The following is a 20,211-nucleotide window of genomic DNA, read 5'->3' as shown; positions in this document are numbered from 1 at the left end:
AAGATATATCAATTGGTAGCACTACGCACAGTCATGGTTCCACTTCCCATCATGCATTGGGGCATGGCTACAGTATCATTTACTGAAAGCTCAACAAATACACTAGATGGCAATATTTAGTCACAATATACAAAGTCACAAGTCTTTCTATCTGTGGATCCCTTTCACAGAAAGAATGTTAATAATGTAAATGCCATCTTGAGGATTTATTGTCATAATAAACAAATACAGTACTTATGTACTGTATGTTGAATGTATATATTCATCCGAGTTTTATTCATTTTTTTCTTAATGCATTGCCAAAATGTATATGATCAGGAAAAATTATCGGGAATGATTGGAATTGAATCGGGAGCATAAAAAAGCAATCGGGTCGGGAAATATCGGGATCGGCAGATACTCAAACTAAAACGATTGGGATCGGATCGGGAGCAAAAGAACATGATCGGAACAACCCTAATCACCATCCTGCCTTGTCAACTTTTGTTTTCCCTACTATTGGGTCTACCACGCTGACACACTCAGAGTTAATAAACTACATAAACAATAAACAATACCGTAGTACTGATGCAAAAGTATATAGCTCAGTCCCCAAAGACAGATGTACTTAGGAGTATGAAATTTGATAGCAATGTCTATTACAGAGCGACCAACCAACAAGTTATGACAAGCCATACCTGAAAATGTACACGTCTGCCATTTTGGTTTGAAGAAGCTGTTTTAAGTTTGCAACATTTTCAAAATTGAAAATACCATGAAACCATGCACGAAGATATTTAGGAAGTCTGCCACTTTAATATGAAGCAGTCGTCTTCTGAGTGAATTTGGACATTTTCAATTGTTCTCCAGTCAATTTTGACATAATTCAGTCCACGACGCCAGTCACACTTTGAAACATGACATTCTGGTGTGTTAAACACAAGTTGACCAGGAAAAAAAAAGACTCAAGATGCTCAAAAAATGCACAGGTAGTCGGCCATTTACAGCTTTTTTCAGTATCCTTTGGATCACTCAGCCCCTGATGTCAGTTGCAATCAGTAACACAAAACTTTTTAGACACTTCTATTAAAGTACACCGGATAAAAAGTCTCATGAAGCAATACAGTAAGTCTGTGATTTTAGTTTAAAGTGGCTGCCTTCAACAGAACAGCTTATCTAAAAGATCATGTGTAGTCCCACAAAAAAGTCTCGAATAGAAATGTCCAAAAATTCACTAGACATCTTTAGCTTGAATCTGACCTTTAAGGGCTAATTTAGAGCTTTTCCCCCCACATTAAGTTAGATTGCTGCCAACAAATTGACAACGACAGTAGATTGTGAAGCGGCATTGCGTGTGAAAGAAGTTTGATGACTGGATGGCCATAAAGTATCGCTAGTTTGAAGGACAGGCGCTTCTTTCTTCAGTCGTTAATGTAATGTAATGGATGCGTGTGAAAAAGGCCCTTGGGTGGCGTCGACCTTATTAACCCTGGCACTTTTTTATCCCACGTTAAATACGACACAATGTGACGCGTCCCCGCCCGAGCAATCTGCTGGCACCGCGGCGGATGCCACAGCGCATTAGCAGCACTGCGGCGGAGGAGGAGGGGAGGAGAGTTCGAGGTGGGGGGGTTGTAAAGCCACCCCGGCGAGCGGAACACCCGCTGCACTTGCTAACAGCTTTCGACTTGCAATTAGCGGGCCAAATTTATCAGCAGAAAATGGCCGTGGGAGCTCCAGCGAGTATTTCAAGTGTCAAGCCCGGACTCCTTCATCAGGCGCTGCGCGGTCGTTGCGGTGAATTACGTCGTCTTTTTGTTGGTGTCGTCCAGATACGCATCAGCAGACAGAGCAGTAATGCGCAACGGCTGCGCACGTAAGGTCAACTTCCTGCAAAATTGCATTAACCCAACGAGAAGCCAGATTTTCCAGCCTGTCTACACGGCGGAGAGGCGGGATATATTAGCCGACAACACGCCCCGCCCCACCCACTCTGCCTCACTGGTTATGATATATTCCCCCGTGCCTCAGAGATGTCCGGACTGGCCATCCCGAACTCCATTTGCGGGAGATTAAATCCTCTGATTACCTCCCAACCACTGGATGAATCCGAGACGGTAGCCCCAAAGCCCTTCTAGATCCATTTCAATCAATAATTTAGAGTTGGAGGGGAAAATAGGGGAGGGTGGTTATTTATGATGATTCCAATAGAGTTCAAGACGAGTCTTGAACATTAAAAATGTCCCACGCCCCTCCTTTTTCCACTATGTTGCATCAAATGGTTGCTATGTTGCTTTCCCGTCCCTCCCATCTTTATAGCCCATTTCACATACAGGTATACCTATACCAGTAAAAATCCCGGGATTTAAACGGACAGCCCTTATGTGTGAAAGCAATTTCCCGGGGTGACTGACATTAAGATGAAGCAGACATTGACTGAGTCGCTTCTTAGTATAATGTCCGGGAATTTCTCGGGAAGCGGTATATGTGAAAGCAGACGACAAAGAACGCCGAATCGGCAACATGGGACAGGTCTATGAAAGTGTTCAACCCGTGTTATCCCCGGGATATCTCTCCATGTGTGAAAGCACTGACACGGGTAAATCCCGCTCACCTTACATGGGAATTCACCGGGATATAAGTCTGAAAGGGGCTTTTGTTTTTCCCTGAATAGAGGGTTATCATTACAGCAACCAAGTGAGCAGCTACCAACCTCAACAAAAGCTACATCGACTTCTTTTTAGCCAAGCTAGGTGTTCATAAACCCATTTGTGTTGATTGTTGAAACTGGGTCAGAGGCCAATTTTTTTCTAGCTTTCATGCTCTAAAATAGCTGATTCAAACCAAAATAGCTGACTTCCTGATTGATTTCCGTCAAGCATCGGTCTTAAGACCTTTTTCGAGTGTTCTGTTATCTATGACAAAATTTAGTGCTGATATTTGGAACTGGTATCGAAGACTGCCTTTTTATTTCTTTTTAAACTTTGTTGTCTTCAATTTGCCATGAAATCGGCATAATTCAGTGCAAACTGTCTGATTTTCTACTTTCTCCAGGAATGGATATGGTAGACATGTAAACGCAATTTCACTATATATTGTCAGAATTTCTTTTTTCTTTAATTAAAAAAAAAAAAAAAATCATAAATGCACACATGCGCTACCCTCCCCACACAATCTCATCATAGTGCTGGGTAATGGCTGACTACCAGCCACCGTAATAGGGTGGTAGGTGGGTCCCAGACTATTTCTCTATGGTGTGGCTCCTAGGGTGTGGCCTCCTCTCTGTTCTGATTTGTGTACACTCCACCCCTCCTAATCACTTATCTTTCTGTCCCCCCCCCCCGGTCATCAGGCCCCCATGTGGTGTCAACCGGAAATACAACTAGCTAATGATAGCACCAACATATTAATAGTTAGTGTAGGCGTTCAATGTATTTCTTGTTGTTGTTTGTGCTTCTTCTGTCTCTCTCTCCTTCTTTTCTTCTGTCTCCCCATAACCCCTTCCTTCTCTTTGCTTTCTCCTAATAAACGAGGTACGTTGAATGATCACAATGGGAGTATGCCATACTCCCATGTGATACATTAAAACTGTTCAGAAAAACCGGACACTCAGATTTCCATTCTCCGTGTCAAGCAGCTGAAAACATATTTAAATGTAAGGCTTCTCCCTGGATCTTTCCCAAAATTTTCCAAGAGGACAGTAGCACGATATTTCTGCTGAGGGTGACGAAGCTGAAAATTCAGTCTTCCTGGCAGAGGTTGCGCTAGACTTTTTCGTTGTCTGTCATTTTGACTGACAGGGTCATAAAAATCCGGTCATACTCTATTTTTACCCGTCACTTAAATTTTTTAAATGATGATAATGACATTGTGGTGACCCTTTGTTTGGCATATTTCACCTTCCGTACTTGTGTGTCCATTTGGCCGAGCGCGTTAACGGTGTAGGTTCAAGCGCCTACACCGGCTACGACAGTCACGTGACAGAGACACTTAAGAGCCGCGCGCGGTCCCCTCACTATCCACTCGCTCTCGCTATATGATTGGCCGAAGAGTCGAAATGCTCTCCCGTGAAATGCCTGTTTAAAAATGTTCCCGTTGTTACTTCTTGCGTTCGCTTATAAGTGCCCATTTAAAAAGGAAAAGCGATGGATGATACTACACACAGAGCATATTATTAACAAATGTTAAAGTTGGATAATCATATAGCGAGAATAAGAATCGTCACTGATGAGCGCAGGCCCCCGCGAGTGGATAGTGAGGGGAATAGGATAGTGCCCCTACAGCTAACAAGACTCTTAACATTGGATACCGCTTCAACATATTCAACAGTATTTAGTTTTCATTCATTTTAAATTAATATTCTGTCCGAACAAGCTTAACAGAGAATCCACACCGTGCCATCACACATCAAGCAGATGAATATGTAACTTTTTCTCCGCAGTGACAAAAACAGCTGACAGTGGTCCCCATTAGGTAGGTAGCCTACCATATGTAGCATATGGAACAATGAAATTAACAGTTCACCTGCTGTGGCCTGAACGTACTCTCACACTTTCCTCCTGGTGCGCATGGACTTGAATTGCGTGCCCGCTTGTGCAGTCCCTGTTTTTTCACCTCTTTTATCAACACCATCGTCGTTTTGGGGCTTTTTGAAGAAACTTCGGACACTCAGTTGCCTTGACATTTTTTCAGAGTAAGGCCAACGACGTCATGCATCAAGAGAGACAATAGCTAATTAATAAGCTCACTCGCCACCCTGTGGTCTGGGGTGTGAATTGCAACCGGTCAAAATGACGGATGGACTTCAGTTTTTTCCGTCACCGTTTTAAAAAATCGGTCAACGACGGAAAATATTCGGTTAACGCGACCCCTGCTTCCTGGTCACATTGACTGACAGGAGACTTTTCGCACCCCCACTGAGCTCAGTCCACTGATGTGGCACTAAATTCCCACTTTTACATTAGAGGTGCACAGATATGGGGCTGCGCGTCATACAGGAAAATCAATCCTGTTCTCCATTTCAAAGCATCTTGGAAATAAGGATTTCTTTTTGTCTGTTTGTGGACGTGAATTAAGATATATTGCTGATTTTACAATGCTCATCTCTTCCCATTTTTATCTCCGTCGCTCCGAGAAGAAACTGATCGAACAATCGATTTGGCAAAACAGAACACATGCTGACCAGCCGCTACCCGTCAATAAAACAAAACGGCGCTGTAGAAACTCTCTGCATCCTGCAAAGCACTTTTCTATTTACTCGATTTTTTTGCTCCCCCCTATTTCGCCTGTAGCCACAGCACTAAAGTTAACAACATGAGGGCTGGAGTACACGAGAAGGGGCTGCCGATGAGCACATCGGGGAGCTTTTTACTGCTCTTCCCGCATTGATGTATCTCGGCGTTTTATGAACTATTGATTTTATTTGAGGAATCAAATCAGGAGGACACGCTGAGAAGGGTCACCGCATCGGGAAGTTTACACTCATGCGCTGCGGATACGTAAACGGATTAACTCGGCACAAATTGACTTCTATGGCCAGGCGGGAGAAGGGGTTTATAGCGCCTGGTCGACAACTAGGGGCCTCGGACCCACTGGGGTCAGCAGGCTGCTGCTTGGTGGTTGTCATAATAAAGACCTTTTTTTCAGAACAAAATACATCAATGTTTTTGTAAAAGGTTGTTTTTGTTTGGGAAGATCTACATTTTTATTCATGTGATTTTGGAAATTATAACCCCGAATCCCATGAAAAAAATGTGTTTTATTCTGACAAAATACATGAAAGTTCTTGTAAATATTAAAAGTTGATGTTTTTTTCTTGGAAAAAGTACAATTTACATACAGTGGGGCAAATAAGTATTTAGTCATCCACTAATTGTGCAAGTTCTCCAACTTGAAAATATTAGAGAGGTTTGTAATTGTCAACATGGGTAAACCTCAACCAAAAAAAAAAAAAAACCCAGAAAATCACATTGTTTGATTTTTAAAGAATTTATTTGCAAATCATGGTGGAAAATTAGTACTTGGTCAATACCAAAAGTTCATCTCAATACTTTGTTATGTGCCCTTTGTTGGCAATAACGGAGGCCAAATGTTTTCTGTAACTCTTCTCAAGCTTTTCACACACTGTTGCTGGTATTTTGGCCCATTCCTCCATGCAGATCTCCTCTAGAGCAGTGATGTTTTGGGGCTGTCGTTGGGCAACACGGACTTTGAACTCCGTCCACAGATTTTCTATGGGGTTGAGATCTGGAGACTGGCTAGGCCACTCCAGGACCTTGAAATGCTTCTTACGAAGCCACTCCTTTGTTGCCCTGGCTGTGTGTTTGGGATCATTGTCATGCTGAAAGACCCAGCCACGTCTCATCTTCAATGCCCTTGCTGATGGAAGGAGATTTTCACTCAAAATCTCTCGATACATGGCCCCATTCATTCTTTCCTTTACACTGATCAGTCGTCCTGGTCCCTTTGCAGAAAAACAGCCCATGTTTCCACCCCCATGCTTCACAGTGGGTATGGTGTTCTTCGGATGCAGTTCAGTATTCTTTCTCCTCCAAACACGAGAACCTGTGTTTCTACCAAAAAGTTCTATTTTGGTTTCATCTGACCATAACACATTCTCCCAGTCCCAATGTGATTTTCTGTTTTTTTTTTTCACATTCTGTCTCTCATGGTTGAGGTTTACCCATGTTGACAATTACAGGCCTCTCTAATCTTTTCAAGTAGGAGAACTTGCACAATTGGTGGTTGACTAAATACTTATCTGCCCCACTGTATTATAAAAAGATAACATTTTTTTGAAAAAAAAAAAAAAAAAAAAAAAACGAATTCATTCTCATCAGTTTTTTTCTTCTGACAAAATGTCTGTGTTGTTAAAAAAATGTTTCCATAAAAATTTTATTCTTGTAAGAATGACTTTTTCAATGGGAAAAATAAATCTTTGTTCTTGTAAAATTTTTTCTTTAGAAAAATAAACTTTTATTCTCTGAAGATGATTGTTTTCCCCTCTGAAATAGACAACTTTCCTGTTCTTACATGCCATTCGGCCCTTGTTCAGACTCACAGACAAAATCCATTCATCAGCCCATCCAGATTAAACTGGATGGCTCTGTTGTAGTCTGAACAGTCACAAAGTATGGAAATCCGATTTTTGCAAGACTGATTGAACTCACATACGGGAGGTAGTTTCATATCCGATATGGAGGACATTCTTCTCAATCTGAACAGCTTAGACGTGATTTGACCTCAGTCTACGCGACGGAAAACTCAATGCGGCAGAGAGCACCAATCGAAGTGCAATGCGGTTTAAAAGAATGGTCCATGTTGAGGAAAACTGCTGTATAAGTGTGTATATATATATAAAATAAATGAAATGGGGAAGGGCAAAACAAATGCCCCGTTTATGAATTATTGGACGGCATTTTTGGGGAAAAGCCCAGCATTCGCCCAATGCTTGTGCTCGACAGCACTGCACCTCACGAAGACAGCGGGGAGGGGAATATGAATAATGGCAATGCAGGTAAGTAATGTCAATGTTTGTTAGCTTAGTAAACTGACGTGCTCTAACTAATATAATGGTATAATAACATTGGTTCTCTACCTTTTAGAAGGTTTCTCGCATGTTGCATGTTTGTTACCGCTGCTGCAATTTTATCACATCAAACACTACATGCGCTGGGTGACGCCTTCGTTGTCACAGCAACCTGTCAGATGGGTGTATAAAGTGACCCAGCCTGAACAGGCCCGATTCTGATTTGAACACTTGCTAAACAAGCAGTTAGCACAAAAAATTTGAACGAAACAGAATGGAATCAGATATGCCTGCAGCCGTATTGGTTTTGGCAGCCGTTTTAATTTTCGTCTTAGTCTTTTGGATGATAATACTAAACAGTCTAAGTCATATTTTAGCCATCTCAAAATGTGTTTGTCTTCGAAAACTTGAAAATTTAATCTAATTTTAGTCGACATTTGCTTAAAATGTTTTCATCAAAAATAAATGTTTTCAACTATTTTGAATGAACATTGAAAGACGAGCACATATTGTAGCTTCTACAAGGACAACGTCAACTTGGTGATAATACACACTCAGCAGGAAAACAGTACATTATTTTCAATTAATTATAGCCACCTGGTCGCCACGAACTGGCTGGGTGCAACATTTTAAGAGGACGTTTGCCACTAGCATTCGTCTAATGTTAACACAAATGCTATGCTAACACTACAAATTACATTTAGTGCGTGAAACACTGCATATTCTCTTTGGCAAAGATAAGAAAACATATCTTACTGTGTGTGCAAGCCTTGAGAGTGTAGAGGACACTGCACTGGTGAGTGGGAAGGGGAGCGCAGCATGTCACCTAAGTGACACAACCAGACACTGATACGATGCAGGCTAATTAACTACATATTTTCGTCTCGTTCTCGTCTTGTTGGTTTTAGTCTACCAAAACACGTTTTTAGCTTGTTATCGTCACGTCATCATCGTGAAAAACCAGCGTTCGTTGACAAAATATTTTCGTTATCGTCATCATTGATGAACACAACACTAGCCTGCAGTCTGAATGCAGCATTAGGGGTTCACAAAATAGTTACAGTTGATTATCGTCATGGTTGCAAGGTTTGTTTTCGGCGTACCTTCACGATGTCCTCGTTGGCCGACTTGCACTGCACGAATGCGGACACGTCTGTGACGGCGCCGTTCATCTCGATGGACACCATCTTGACGGGGATGGCTACCGTGCGACCGGTCAGGATGGCCGTGTTGATGATTTCCGTGTCCTGCGGTAAAAAGGCAGCGGGTTTCATCAAAACCTCTGGCACATTTCAGAGGATTTCATCAACTAATCCACAAATATATTTTTTTGTTATTCTGATGGAAATAAGACATGAAAAGAGTGGACTTGAAAGGAGCTCTTGTAGTTGGGTGGAGTGTCTTAGTGCAAGTCAAGCTCATCATCGACAATTAGATGGATTTTTCATCATCCCATCGAGAAAAAGCACACAGAAGTGTATTGCTGCCACACTGGGGAAAAAAAACAGTATGTTTAGATGTAATCAATTTCCCATTTTAAAGTGATGAATTTCTGTTGTTTGTAATGTTAACATGCTAATTTTCCCATTTTAATGCGTGTCAAGTTGTAACATGCTAAAGGCCTTTTCACACTAGTGTCAGCGCAGTGTGAAGAGCTGTCCATGGCAAGCGCAAAATGGGAGGAGCCATTTAGCCTGACGTAGATGCTGTCAAGAAGTAAAAAGTGGCATGCATATTTAAAATTAAGTCCAAGCACCAATGCGTTTATTTTTTCATTGTTGCACAAGTAAAAAGATTATTTTTCCTATTTCAAGGAGTACGGGGTATTATAATAGCCGTATAAAGACTTTTACTAGTTTCGGAGAGAATGTGAATAGTTTTTGTTGTTGTTCGTGAACTACATTTCCACACAAGCGCGCATCGAGGTACCATTTAGCTTTGAAAAGAGAGGTATGAGGGTCAATTATCGAGAGTCCCGCAGCTCTCGGAACTTAAAAAAAAAGCACATTCATTAAGGTTTCGTCGGCCGTGAATTTCTTATATCCTTCCTCCGAAACAGCCTGATAGCACAGATATACAGTAATTACGTCTGCCCCTCTGCACTGAAAAAAATATAACTGGTGTGATTTACTTGATAAAATCTTTGTAACAATTTGCACTTACTTTTATTAAGTAAATTTTACTGCTGCAATATTAAGTTCAGTTCACTTTCCGCAATCAATTAAATTTTACTTACCACTGAACTCAATCTTTTATTAACTATCGAGTAAATGTTACTTTGTTGTAGCTAGTTAATGTATGTGAAATCTAACTAAAGAAATTTTCGGACTATAAGCCACTCCTTTTTTCCTTCATTTTGAATCCTGTGGCTTATAGTCCAGTGCGGCTTATTTGTTGATTTATTTGGGTTAATAGGCAACACATCCCTCCTAGCATGCATTGCAGCACTACAGATGTAAATAACAATCAAAATTCATGTTCTGTGCTAATTATTTATTCAGTTACTGTTCCAGTTGTTTCATTAATTGCTTGTTATGGTATTTGGTAACACTTTATTTGACAGCGGCGTCATGAGACAGCCATAAGACCGTCATAATTATGATATGACCACATCATGGGCATTACCGAATGCTTATGACAAATTTCAATAAGTGTCATCCGGCAAATTATGTTACTAACTCAATTTATGTCCAGTTCGGATCTTTTACATCCATTCAAAGTGAGATCATTTGCCGGATGACACTAAATGACATCTATAAGTATTCATTATTGCTCATGACAGTGTCATGTCATAATTATGATTGTCTAATGACAGTTTTAAGGCGCCACTGTGTTCCCAAGTGTTACCAAATACCATAACTAGCAATTAATGAAACAAATGGAACAGTAACTGAATGAATAATTAGCACAGAACATGATTTTGATTGTTATTTATATCTGTAGCGCTGCAGTGCATGCTAGGAGGCATGTTGGACAACAACAGTGTTGATAGCAGGTTGCAGCAGAGGCTGACTGTCTCCCCCAAGGGAGCAGTGATGGCCAAATGAAGCTTCTTGAAGCAATGAAGCTTTAAAGCCAATTGGGTCAAAGCTTCATGGTAGTTCATTTGGTCTTATGACAGTCGTATGATGCAGCTGTCAAATAAAGGGTTACCGGTTAATATCTTTTGGTGTAAACATCACATAATACAGTCAGGACAGCTGCTGCTTATAGGCGAGTGCAGCTTATCTATGAACAAATGCCGTTTTCATGTCACATTTGTTGGGTGGTGGCTTATAGTCGGGTGCTTCTTATGGTGCAAAAATTACAGTAAGTAAAACCAATGGTTTTATTTCCAGTGGCAGAACTTTAAGCTACATGAAAATATTATGAAAACCCAAAATAGCAGTAACATTTACTGTAATGAAACAAAAATGTAGATTTTAATAGTGTTTTTTTCATGATTTCTACACAAAATTGGCTCTATTAAGTTTGGTATAATTTACCGTATTTTGCGGACTATAAGTCGCAGTTTTTTTCATAGTTTGGTTGGGGGTGCGACTTATTATACTCTGGACCGACTTGTGTGTGAAATTATTAACACATTATTATACACTCACCGGCCACTTTATTAGGTACACCTGTCCAACTGCTCGTTAACACTTAATTTCTAATCAGCCAATCACATGGCGGCAACTCAGTGCATTTAGGCATGTAGACATGGTTTAAGACAATCTCCTGCAGTTAAAACCGAGCATGAGTATGGGGATGAAAAGTGATTTGAGTGACTTTGAAAGTGGCATGGTTGTTGGTGCCAGAAGGGCTGGTCTGAGTATTTCAGAAACTGCTGATCTACTGGGATTTTCACGAACAACCATCTCTAGGGTTTACAGAGAATTGTCCGAAAAAGAAAAAATATCCAATGAGCGGCAGTTCTGTGGGCGGAAATGCCTTGTTGATGCCAGAGGTTAGAGGAGAATGGCCGGACTGGTTCGAGCTGATAGAAAGGCAACAGTGACTGAAATAACCACCCGTTACAACCAACGTAGGCAGAAGAGCATCTCTGAATGCACAGTACGTCGAACTTTTAAGCAGATGGGCTACAGCAGCAGAAGACCACGCCGGGTGCCACTCCTTTCAGCTAAGAAGAGGAAACTGATGCTACAATTTGCACAAGCTCATCGAAATTGGACAATAGAAGATTGGAGAAACGTTGCCTGGTCTGATGAGTCTCAATTTCTGCTGCGACATTCGGATGGTAGGGTCAGAATTTGGCGTCAACAACATGAAAGCATGGATCCATCCTGCCTTGTATCAACGGTTCAGGCTGGTGGTGGTGGTGTAATGGTGTGGGGAATATTTTCTTGGCACTCTTTGGGCCTTTTGGTACCAATTGAGCATCGTTGGAACGCCACAGTCTACCTGAGTATTGTTGCTGACCATGTCCATCCTTTTATGACCACAATGTACCCAACTTCTGATGGTTACTTTCAGCAGGATAATGTGCCATGTCATAATGCTGGAATCAATACCCAACTTCTGATGGTTTCTTTCAGCAGGATAATGTGCCATGTCATAATGCTGGAATCATCTCAGACTGGTTTCTTGAACATGACAATGAGTTCACTGTACTCAAATGGCCTCCACAGTCATCAGATCTCAATACAATAGAGAATCTTTGGGATGTGGTGGAACGGGAGATTCGCATCATGGATGTGCAGCCGACAAATCTGCACCAACTGTGTGATGCCATCATGTCAATATGGACCAAACTCTCTGAGGAATGCTTCCAGCACCTTGTTGAATCTATGCCACGAAGAATTGAGGCAATTCTGAAGGCAAAAGGGGGTCCAACCCGTTATTAGCATGGTGTACCTAATAAAGTGGCCAGTGTGTGTATAATTTCACATGTTATTTTGGTGTTTTGGAGTGACACTGATGGTTTGGTAAACTTGTTAGCAAGTTCTTTATGCTATAGCTATCTTAATAACTCTCAATAGCTATGTTACGTTAACATACCGGCCACATTTGCATTTCTTTGTTCATGCATCATATAACATTATCATACTGTACTTATTCAGCATGTTGTTCTCTATTGTATTTTTATTTTAAATTGCCTTTCAAGATTACATATCTATGCTATGTGTTGGATTTTATCAAGTAAATTTCCCCCCAAAATGCGACTTATACTCTGGTGCGACTTATATATGTTTTTTTCCTCTTCGTTGGGCATTTTATAGCTGGTGCGACTTATACTCAGGTGCAACTTATAGTCCGGAAAATACGGTAATTATTTGTTTTCTATATTAATATATATTGGATGGCACTGTGTAAATAGAACAAGTCTCTATTTTGGTCCCCTCTTCTCGGTGGAAATTCACTCAAGACTTTCAGCTCCGTCCAAAACGCCCGCTGCTGCTCACTTTAGCTGAGAAGTCCCCTCCCACTTACACAGTGAATGGGTTGCCACTGAACCCTTCACATTAGGCTGCCGCTAGTTTGAAACGGCCTTAAATTTCATGTAATGGGATAAATAAGTGTTTTTACATGATAGTTTTAAGGTTTTATAGTGATTACTTTGACAATGTAAGGTTATAAACTGAGCTTATAAACTGAAATTGGATATTTTAACATTACACGATTCACATTTTAATGTGACAGAGTGGACAGCCATTTAAAAAGTTTTTCCTATACGAATGTAATAAAAGCACTTATAAAAACAATTTTGTAAAATGATGCTTTTGTATTGATTTTTGATTCATTACTACTTTACTTTTTTTTTTTTTTTTATCATAATGACATTTTAATATAACTTGAGTCACTTTTAATGAAACATTTTTTCAGATGTTTATAGATTTTCTTTGGTTTTATTCATTTTAAGTCTAATTATAATTGATTGTCATGTTTTATTTTCATCATCCTTTTATCAAGAAGAAACTAAATGAAAAACTTGAAAAAAAGAGTAACCAATAAAACTGGAGCGATAGTAGTTTGTTTTTGCCGACAGCTCAATACGATGTGGCTCAAGCACGGCGGCATCTATTTGAGTAACTCCTCCAGGAGCAAACAAGTCAAGTCCATTAAGGCGGTGAGTTGTCCCTACGACGACTAAACCAGGAAGCAAAGTAATAAACAAACGCTCTGTCAAGACACTCTTATGTTAATAGAGCTGCCGCGCGGTGACGGATCGATGAATAAGGTCACGGCGCCCCGTTCTCCACCATGCGACCAATCGATAATATCGCCCAGCTCGACTGTTGGCGTGTCGCGCTTCCCTAAACATTCTTTGCGGTGTGTGTGTTATGTAATTGTCAAGTTAGGGAGGGGCAGACAAAATAAGATGTGAGGAACTCATTAACGGTAAAAATATGCAAACGAGGTAAGCACAGACTTGATAAACAGACAGCAAATAAAAAGACTCAGCTTGTTACGCAAGCACAGGACAAAAAAAAAAATAGGGCACACAAAATGTACCTAATGGCGCGCTCGCCTGGCCTTGTTGACAATGTGACAAAAGCAATGCCCTCCCACAACACGGTATAGGAGCAGGTGGGCACGCAGCCGAGGAAAACAACGGCGTCGGCTTGCGAGTAAAAGTCAAAGCGGCGTGGAGTGTAAAATTTGCGTGGGTGTACAAGACGCATGCTAATTCCCTAAATGTCAAGGGGGGGACGCTGACTGGCGGCTGCGCGGCCAGAGCCTTATGTTGGCGGCAGATGTGCAACTCCGAGTGGGGAATACGTAATGGGCTGCGCGGCGTTAGCGAGAATGCAAATGCGGAAAAACGCTGCAGCCGGCGGGATTTACCAGCATTCTTTGCTTACAGTGTGCACAAAAATACAATGCTATGCTACTACTATGAGTGGTACCTGCTAGAGCTGAAACGAATACTCGAGTAACTCGAGTTTAAAAACTGATCCGAGTAATTTTATTCACCTCGAGTAATCGTTTAATTTTGACAGCTCTAAGCATCACGTTTTGCCTGGACTACTTTTAATGCGGGACAACGCGCTGATGTCACGTGTGTAGAGGAAGAAGCAATTATAAAAAGAAAAAACTTACTGCAGCCGACAGCCGCTACAAACGATGCCGACCTTGCTAAAAACTAGCCTACATGATGCTACGGTGGTAGCAGGTAGCGTCTGATGCGTCTCCTAGAGTTAAACTAGATGCGAAATGGCAGCATCAGCGTCGTTAGTCAACAGCCGCCATCTGAACTCTTTCACTCCCAGCCATTTTCACCAGAGCAAGGCCCTTCGCTCCCGGCCGTTTTTTCTGGATTTTGACTGATTTTGCAAGGCCCACAGAAAATTATGTTCTATTGCTATATAAACTTGGAACCCACCAAAAGAAAGATTAGACTCTCTTCTTTCAGCAGAAAAAAAAGTAAGTTCGTATCTTTTTCCATTCTTTAGAAATCAGCATTAGAAAATAGCTTAGTTTGAGCAATTTTCCAATTTCTGATGAAAAAACGGAGAAAATTAGCTTTTTGTAAACGCAAACATTTCAAACATAACTTTGACTTTAACAAAGCTATTTTTTGCATTAGTTACATTCCAAACATCTGAATAATGATTTCCTTTTACAAAATACCATGAACAACCAGACAAATAGAGCTTTAGATAGCAAAGTAACAATTTATTCACACACGACTACTGAGAGATGACGTTTTGTCGCCGAGATGACGCCGTTGTCGCCACGTCAGCTGTGTAAACTTTTCCCTCATCGTTGTCTGTCTCACAAAGATGGATTATTTTTGCATTTCTGCGGGGTCTGCTTGGCGAGCCGTTCCACGGGGGGTTTCACTCGTTTTGCACGGTCGCCCAGCGCCTGGCGTCCTCTTGTTGTTTTGTCCGGTCGGAGCGCCGCCTGGCTTCAGCCGCCAGCGCTCTGACAAAGCTGCCCGGCCGTTCACTGCTGTTGAATCGGTTGCCTGGTCTTCCAAAATGCGCTACTGCCCTCCAGTGGCCAGTTTTATTGCTTTAAAAGGGGTTTGGAGCGTTGTTCTTTGTTTCTCAGATACAGCGGAAGCTATATATATGCTTCTCATAAAAAAATAAATAAATAAAAAAATAAAAAAAAAACGCAAAAGACGTATAAATACGTTTGTGGGCCAGTGGAGCATTTAAAAATAGAACGTTTTTATACGTTTCTGGGAGCAAATGAGTTACAGCAGTAGACTTCTAAGCGCTAATAAATAAGATTAACGTTACTGTCACTCACTCACGTAACGTTAGCCCTGCGAAGGGCTGGGTTTCTATTAAATATGACCACTGCCAATGCGTGGCTAACATGTCTTACATACAGGCTTTATTTATTCTGTGAAAACATAGCGCTGTAGAGTGAGGAGGGTGTAAACAAAAAACCTAATAATGCTAACTGTCAATTTTAGCTTAGTAGTCATTGCTGGATAAAACACCAAGTAGCACTTGTCCCTAATGTGCTCCAATACAGCAGGTATCATGATACATTTAGTTTGAACACTGTCAAAACTCAAAATCCTATCAGGACTTACAGTTTAGACCAGGGGTGTCCAAACGTTTTGCAAAGGGGGCCAGAATCGGTGTGGTAAAAATGTGGGGGGCCGACCTTGGCTGACATCCTTTACATAGAACAATATATTTATGCAAATGGATGTCAGCCAAGCCATTCTGTGAGTCACATATGCTTTATTCTTCTTCTTTTTTTAAAAATAATAATTTCCACAAAATTTGCAACTAGCCTTTGTGGCGTTCTCTTTCATCTCTTGGGCTCTTACGAAATACTGCTACTGTAAAATTAAACCAGCTTTAAGTTGCTTCAATTTCTCGCCACGTAGCTTTCCTGTAATCTTGTCGCACATGTCAGCTTGTCTTGTTGAGTAATATCGCCTCACATCGAACTGTTTAAAAACAGCGACTGTCTCTTTGCAAATGAGGCAGACACAGTTTTTGCGTATTTTAGTGAAGAAATAGTCCAATTTCCGCCTATCCTTGAGGCGTCGGCCGTCTCAGTCAACTTTCTTTTTTTTTTTTTTTTGTTAATTGTCGCCATTTTAGAGAATTGGGAGTAAAGGGTCATGCTGGGTAATGTTGCATAGAGTGCTGCTGCCTTTTAGTGGGTAAATGAGGAGCAGCATTTAGTGTGTAAGCTACTTCATATGCTGGTAGCAGTACTGCTGACCAATTTACTAGGTCTGTGTGCGGGCCAGACATTATTGATTTCATGACACAGGCTGGGGGCCGGATGAAATTTGACCACGGGCCGTATTTGCCCCCCGGGCCGCACTTTGGACATGTCTGGTTTAGACTAACTTAAAACTTAACTAGAACTTAAAAATAGCTTGACACAGATGGAAATTCAATTGAAACACGTTGGAAAAACACTTAACTTTTAAGTGACATGTGTTATCAACCGTTTTGGCATTTGTAGGTAAGAAATATATACAGTGCCCTCCATAATTATTGACACCCCTGAAAAAGATGTGTTTTTTTAGCTTCTAATATATATTTTTTAATTCAAATAATATGGGACCTTAATGAAAAAAAAGGGACACATCCAACCTTCAATACAAGTGCATTCATTCAGTGGGGAAAAAATCCCACATACAGAAAAAAATATTTGACATCAAATAATGTGTGTCACAATTATTAGCACCCCTGGTGTTAATACTTTGTGCTACCCCCTTTTGCCAACAAAACAAGGTCTGGGGACTGGGATGGCCATGGGAGGAGCTTGATTTTGTGTCTGGTGAACCATTTCTGTGTAGATTTGGCCATATATTTAGGGTCATTGTCTTGCTGGAAGACCCAGTGACGACCCATTTCAGCTTTCGGGCAGAGGGCAACATATTTTGATTTAAAATCTCCTGGTATTTTAAAGCATTCATGATGCCGTGCACCCTAACAAGGTTCCCAGGGCCTTTGGAAGCGAAACAGTCCCATAGCATCACTGACCCACCTCCGTACTTCACAGTGGGTATGACCGTGTGCTTTGGTCTCATCTGACCAAATTATTTAAGTATTTTTGTGTGAGACCAAGATTGAGCTTTTTGGCAACAAACACTCTTAGTGGGTCTGGCGTGCCACGAAAGATGCGCATGCTGAAAAGCACCTAAGCAACATTAGTGAATGCTAGTGACAGATGTCATTAGGTGTCATCCAGCAAATTTTGTCTCTAACGCCATTATGTCCAGCTCGGATCTTTTACATCCATTCAAAAGTGACATAATTTGCCGGATGACACTAAATGACATCTGTCATAAGCATTCATCATTGCTCATGACAGTGTCATAATTATGATGGTCTTATGACAGTCTTACGACGCCGCTGTCAAATAGTGTTACCGGTTAATATTTTTTGTAAATACAGTGAAAATAGCTGTGGCTTATGGCCCGATGCGGGTTTTCTATGAACACATGTCGTTTTCGTGTCAAATTTGGTGGGTGGCGGCTTACAGTCAGGTGCGCCTTATAGTGAGAAAATCACGGTAGTTTGCAAAAACACTACATACAACAAATAGCTATTATTCAATACATTATGAATTACTTAAAATAATTTTGAATAGTATAGATATTAAATATATATTTAATATAATAAAAAAAAGAGTATTATTAAGGTTTTATTAATGTATTATTTATAAATACGTAATAAATGTATGAAGTGAAATACTGTTTTTAAACTGTAGTAAAAAGTACGTATATCTATAAAAAGTCTAACTATAGTTTTAATACTTTTAAATATAGTTGTCCGATAATGACTTTGTAACTGAAACCACAATATTGTCCAAATCCCGAAATCTGATAACGATATCAAGCTGATATGCGGTCGTGGACTTAACATATTAGGGCTAATTGTATTGTGATGCCAAACTTAATACTTTAATAATGTTAATGCTCAGATAACCAATCCCAAGGATCTTAGTTTGGAGACATCTAATGGTCACTAAGCATAACTGCTGTGCTAAGCAGTGAACAGCCCTTGCACAAAGGCAGAAGGCTTAAACATTCACTATAAAGGGCTAAAGCCGATAATGAAAAACCGATGTCGAAATTATCCGATATCATTTTAAAATGCTTTTATCGGCTACCCGATCATATCGGACAACTATACTTTTAAGTAAAAATAATGTATAAAAGTACATTTAAAGAGTTAAAATACTTTTTCAAAAATCTTACTGTCATTATAATTTAAATTATGAAATATTAAATGCGTAATTCAATTAAATTTAACAAGGAGGGAATAAAATCTGATTATTACATTGAATTAATGAGGTGCATATATGTTTACAATTTCCTTTTTTGCCTTTATGAAACTTTAAAAAAAATTATTATGGACATCAAATGTTGCCTTCAAGGACAGCCTGAATCCATCCATATATGACATGATGGGTGTTGAACTGACCATGGCCAAGGGCAGTATGGCCTGTATGTCCCGCTGGACCACAGTTAGCTCGGTGACCACCTTCTCCGACTCGAGGGCGGGGCTCTGTCCCTTGTAGTCGATGTTCCAGTTGATTCGTCGCGTCACCGACAGGCTGGTGAAGTTCTCCATCTCAAAGTCCAACTGCATTACTTCGGCGTTGTCCACCAACTCCCTAAAATTTAAAACAAAACACCAAGAGCTCCATTCAGCTGGCAGCAACAGACCTCAACTTTTTTCCCCAAGCTTGCTTATATGTCAAATTTTAAAAGAGCTAATGTCGTCAGATTAGATTAGTCGTTCGATTAATCCGTCTAACTCTAAAGTATTTTTTTCACCTTTGAAGTTTGCAAATGGCTATCCTAGCTGATTGACCACATATTCCAAAGACATAAAACGTCACTTTCGACAAAACAACACGGTGACATTTTTTTAGCATTAATGGAGATTGGCACTTGTTTTTTTTCCTATCACCACGCTGGCTGGGTTCGACCGGCGTATCAAACGTCCAGGAATTAATCAGCGGCCCCTTCGTCCCCGCGCGCCGATGAAAACAGCTCTCGTCAATAAACCACCACTGCGCCTTAATCGCCGACACCGACGAGCGAAGAAAAGAGACTCGTGGAGATTGCAAATTTCAGCCAGGCCCTCTCACTTGCAAATAATTGCGAGTTCGGCCCATTTTATCAGCGCCGATCGATTGCTTTTTCCCCCTGATCGCCCTTGAACTGTATACGTGAGAAAGCGATTTTAAATTGACTTTGCCCGTCTTCCAGTTCGCCGACTTATATATATATATATATATATATATATATATATAAAAAAAGCGGCAATAACACACAAGCCAGACGTTTAGCCGGAGTCCATCACGGACTGCCGTTCACTGTGATCGTCTTTTAATGAAAACGTCGGATATCGGCGAGAGCTTTCCTCTCGGGACGGCCGTGGTGGGATTCGTCAACAATCACGTCGAAGATGTCTCGACAACAAGACCCCGGGGGACCGGCGAAAAGTTGCTTTTCCATCTCGGTGTAATTACCCGCACTTGACATTTTGACACTGTTGATGAGATCTGATCCTGATGATTTGATGGATAAAAAAAAAAATCTCAACTCCCTCAGAAGTGTCGCTGCGGGTTCTTCTTGTTACACGCAATTACGACAAAAAGACAAATAAGATTTGGGGATTAAAAGGTGACCTTCTTGTTGAAATATTCACTCGTTGTGTTGCGCATTGATGCCAGTCTTGACTAGTAAAGACTTAACATCCTACATCTAGTAAAGGTTATAAAGGTTAACTTAATTAATTTTAGTTAATTTGTACAAA

General features: G+C 40.7%; 1 protein-coding gene across 3 annotated transcripts in view; it reads right to left on the bottom strand.

Moving 5' to 3' along the window:
- tmem132e (transmembrane protein 132E) overlaps positions 1–20,211 on the bottom strand; it is a 530,001-nt gene that overhangs the window by 47,991 nt on the left and 461,799 nt on the right. For all 3 annotated transcript variants that reach the window (XM_057820318.1, XM_057820319.1, XM_057820317.1), the window contains 2 exons: positions 18,868–19,060; positions 8,611–8,754 (listed from right to left, as the gene is read on the bottom strand). In XM_057820318.1, coding sequence (XP_057676301.1) covers positions 8,611–8,754; positions 18,868–19,060 — 337 coding nt within the window. The remainder of the gene's footprint in view (positions 1–8,610; positions 8,755–18,867; positions 19,061–20,211) is intronic.

The sequence above is a fragment of the Corythoichthys intestinalis genome, chromosome 18 (genome assembly GCF_030265065.1).
Source record: "Corythoichthys intestinalis isolate RoL2023-P3 chromosome 18, ASM3026506v1, whole genome shotgun sequence".
Lineage (NCBI taxonomy): Eukaryota > Metazoa > Chordata > Actinopteri > Syngnathiformes > Syngnathidae > Corythoichthys > Corythoichthys intestinalis.
Note: the sequence above shows the minus strand (reverse complement) of the source record. Positions and strands in the feature narration are given on the sequence as shown.